The sequence below is a fragment of the Alnus glutinosa genome, chromosome 10 (genome assembly GCF_958979055.1).
Source record: "Alnus glutinosa chromosome 10, dhAlnGlut1.1, whole genome shotgun sequence".
NCBI classification, from domain to species: Eukaryota; Viridiplantae; Streptophyta; class Magnoliopsida; order Fagales; family Betulaceae; genus Alnus; species Alnus glutinosa.
In genome coordinates this window covers 12,376,379-12,380,475 of record NC_084895.1, presented here as the reverse complement: position 1 = coordinate 12,380,475, position 4,097 = coordinate 12,376,379, and the positions used below count along the sequence as shown (strand labels likewise).

Genomic DNA, 4,097 nt, shown 5'->3' with positions numbered 1-4,097 from the left:
TTAAAAAGACTAGGAGAACAAAAGCTCCACTAAATCTAAGCCAGGGAAAAAAAACAAAAAACCTCCATAGCCTTAGAAGGACTAAGAGAGAAACGCCATTGAAAGGAGAGAGGCGTGGAGCCTCCATGCTCCTCAAACACCTATCTTCTTTCTTCTTTTTCTCATTTCAGCATTTAAAATTAAAACGTCGATAAATCAACGGCGTTTATTAACCGGCATATAGCTAGGTATACGCCGACAAAGTTTTGAGAGTATATAAAAATGCTGTTAATTTATCATTTACTAGCGTTTGTTTATACCTCATTGTAAAAGGCGACTTTACCAAAAATGTCGACAATGGTAGCACATGTAAGTGTCAAAAGTACGTTGTACATATTTCGGCCTTTTTTTCTTTTTTTTTTTTTTTTTTTAAATGCCAGTAATGGTTTAATAATTAAAAAATTGGTTATACTCGAATATCAGTACGTATAACCAAATTTTTTTTTACTTGTTAATACTTAATATACCCAAATCTACCAAAAACAATAAAAATAAAAAAGGTGTATATGTTTTTTATAGAAAACACTTAAACAAGCCTCATCTTGTAGCTCCATCATCAATAATTGATAATAACGTGCGTAATGTCAAAGAGAGAAAGAGAGAGAGATAATAGTTTCTCTGCTCCAACAGATAACAACAATCAAATACAAAACAACCCCAAATAAACATTGCTGCACATATTCGATCATAACATAGAAAATGGCTTAAAATAACTTATTTTCCACAATCAAGCATGTCCACAGATTAAATTATTACACCACCTATTTGTCAAACTACACAAGCAACATTATATGCTAAAACTAATGCTTTTACTCCTTTAGTGTTTATAGCAACATAATATGCTAAAAATAATGGTTAAAACCTGCTGAATTAAGAAAAGCACACTAGGACAGTGACCAAACACAATTTGCATACGTACAATTAGACCATCCCATTATCGTCACAAAACAAATAATTAAACAGTAGTATCAAATCCAATTACTTCGACTCAAATAAGCAAGTAAATGTGTCGTACGTTTCACGCTTAGGCAAGTTGCAGATATAGATACTGTGATGTGTGAGAAATTGGAGGGGCTGAAAATTACTCTCTTCGTACAAATTCTGACCATCCATTTGTCTGTCAGGATCAGATTCCCAGTAACTTTGTGCCATTCCCAAAGGGAGCTAAATAAGAGCATTCCTAGCAGCTTTCCTTCCCTTCCCATCAATTTTTCATAGATATAGGGAACAAAACTACTTTTTACTTCCCTATCAAAAAATACCTTACAGCAGCTTCCCATCATTTTTCCCTATATCCTTAAAATATTATTTTTTACTTTTTACTTTAATTTTTTTTTTATTCATCTCTTTTCTTCTCTCTCTCCTTGTCTCATCTTCTCCGTTCTCACCCAAACTCTGTCACACCGAAACCACCACCAACCCACTCGCATCTCTGCCTACCACGCAGCTGAGCCATCCACCAAGCCGTCCGCTGTGGGTATTGGTTCTGTACTTTCAGGTTGGGTTTTTCGGCGCCGGAATCGTTGGGCTTCTCGTCTGCTCCTTTTCCGGCGTGCTTTTCTGCTTTGTCTAGTACGGCTGCTGCGGTTAATTCCGGGAGTTCCGCAGGTCAGGCTTTCAAGGCTTATTTGATTTCGGCAGGGTATGGGATGGTTTCGGTGGAGGCTTCTGGTTCAACTTCTTCTTCAGCTTTTTCCGGTGTCCTTCTAGGGGCGGCAGTGCTGGCTGTGACCGGATGTCCTTGCCTTGGTGAGAACAACTCCGGGTGGGGATCCTCCTCTGTCTGAGGCTAGCTCTGGGTTGTTGGAGCTGGAGGTGGCGGAGTCGTGTTCAACGGAGGGAGAGCTTCTCGACGGAGATAAATCAAGAGCATTTCGCCGGAAGATCTCTAGCCTACGGTGAAGATCTGTGTGGACAGGCTTCAATCTACGTTTATCTGTGGCAGGGTTGAACAATTTTCATGGAAGAAGATGAAGACGGAAGAAGACGAAGCAAGTCAGCAGCCCTTGTCGAGGACTGTGGGAGGAGAGAGAAAAAATTTTTATGAGTATAATATTGAATGGGAGGTGAACAATACTTCCCAATGCATTGAGAAGCACTGTTCACTTCCTAGGGAAGGGATAATTGTAGGGAAGCTGCTGTGGAATAGTTTTTTTGACTTTCTTAAAATTTTCCCTAAAATTTAGGGAACAGATCCCTTGTAGAGAAGCTGCTAATAATGCTCTAAGAAAGAGAAATGATATAATTGCTTACAGGAGTAGATCCAGTTTGTCCAAAACACCAGCTGGTTCCCACTCGGGAAGGCAGAAGACATCCAAGCCAATGTGGCCAAAGGGAAATCGAACTGGTTTGGAACAATAGCAGAACCTGGGCAACGCTGGAGCAAGTGCAAGGCAATATCTATTGTACGTGTTGACGGTAGAGACAATATTTAATTAACAAATGGGAAATTAATATGCTATATTTCAAAGCATCGGACGAATTGAAAGAAGAAAGAATATTTACCAAATTTTTTGAAACGCATGAACAGGGTAAGAAGCGTGGAAGCATCGCTGTCACTTAATGTTTGATATGGCAGAGAGACAGAGTAGAGATAGCGAGCTACTTCAATGTTTCCATACTCGAGAGCCATTACAACTGGAATACGATTCAAATTGTCTGGGAGGTCAAGCAAATGAGTGTTCTTCGTAATCATGCAATCTACCATCCGATAAGTACTTTGTAGAACAGCAGCCTGAGCTAGAGCTGTCAAACCGTCGTCGTCTTTTATTTCTAATTCCTCTGCTGACATTAACTCCACTAACTTCTCCACAATTTTCGTATGTCCTGCAAGGGCAGTCACGTGAAGAACAGAACGTCCATTGACTGAAATTTTTGCACTCTTTGCATCTTCGTGGCGGCTAAGGAAATCGTTTGCAGAAACCCAATCACCATTGTTGATGGCCGTACGTAAGGGCTCATACTGAAGGAGGTCGTTGTTTATACTGTCTGCCTCTGCCAAGCCATGTAGAGTAAAATGAGTATGAGTCCGGTTACTGATGCATACCAATACTACCAATCAAGTTCTACCCTCCCCCATCCCCCTTTCCCCGTTAACATGGTGGAAGGTTTGGTTTAATGTCAAAAGGAGAGCGGAGTGCCGAATAGAGAAGTAATGTAGGCTGTTCTTGGCCAGAACTTGCGGTCTTCCTCTCGGTGAACTTGCAGGGGACCAACCGCCCATAAGGTGAGTTGATGGGGCTGCTCAAGAACAAGGTATTTCGAGGAGAGTGCTCGGAGCTAAAAGGTGTCTCATAAATGGATCCACTGAAGATGTACCCATTGCTTGGAAATGGACTTATCGAACAGGTTGGAGGTATCCCAACTCAATGTTGGGTGTTAGGTTTAATAGATTGGCTCATTCGGTGGCCAAACCAATATTTTATGTTTTGGGGATATTGAGGTAACTTGTACGCAAATTGCATTCAAAGAAGATGAAGATGCTGCTAAAAGAAGACAAGTATAAAGCTAGGCATACGGACAGAGAGAAGCAGAATCTGGAGAGCCATATGAAAAGGCCATTCCAGAAAGTGTCAGATAATTGAACAGTCCAGACGGCTGCGCAAACATACCTTCTCGGGTTCAATGGTCTCAGGATGGACAAAGGACATGTTCGGACCGATGGGTTCTAGAAACATCCTGTTTGTAGGGATGTTCAAATGCTCACTTAACGTGTCCGGACGCCACCGCCACAAACTTGCAGTTTTCTCTTTAAAGACTACTTTCTATCCAGAGTTTCACATCTCTTAGGAATACAAAATTTTAGAGAAATTCCATGGAGAGTTTTGTGAGAGATTGGTTTGTAGGGCTTAGTATGAGACTAGACAAGTCACTTGAAGAAGGTTGTAACCCTCTAAGAAATAAATTACCTGATACTTAACTTCCAAGTGCCTCACAAGCTTATTTACCAAGTAAATAAGTCTGAAAGGATCAGAGCCCATGAGGGAACATGCAAAAGCCCATGAGAGTCGCCAGTGGGCACTTGTGGGACGCCAGGAATGTGATGATGCCATGAGAGT

At 41.0% G+C, this 4,097-nt stretch overlaps 1 protein-coding gene across 1 annotated transcript; it reads right to left on the bottom strand.

Annotated features, from left to right (window-relative positions):
• Positions 1-1,745: 1,745 nt before the first annotated feature.
• On the bottom strand, positions 1,746-3,361 carry LOC133879052 (uncharacterized). The gene is made up of 4 exons (XM_062317603.1): positions 3,358-3,361; positions 2,545-3,033; positions 2,293-2,439; positions 1,746-1,975 (listed from the first exon to the last, which is right to left on the bottom strand). The coding sequence occupies exons 1-4, from the start codon at positions 3,359-3,361 to the stop codon at positions 1,746-1,748; spliced, it is 870 nt and encodes a 289-aa protein (XP_062173587.1).
• Between the last annotated feature and the right edge of the window lie 736 nt (positions 3,362-4,097).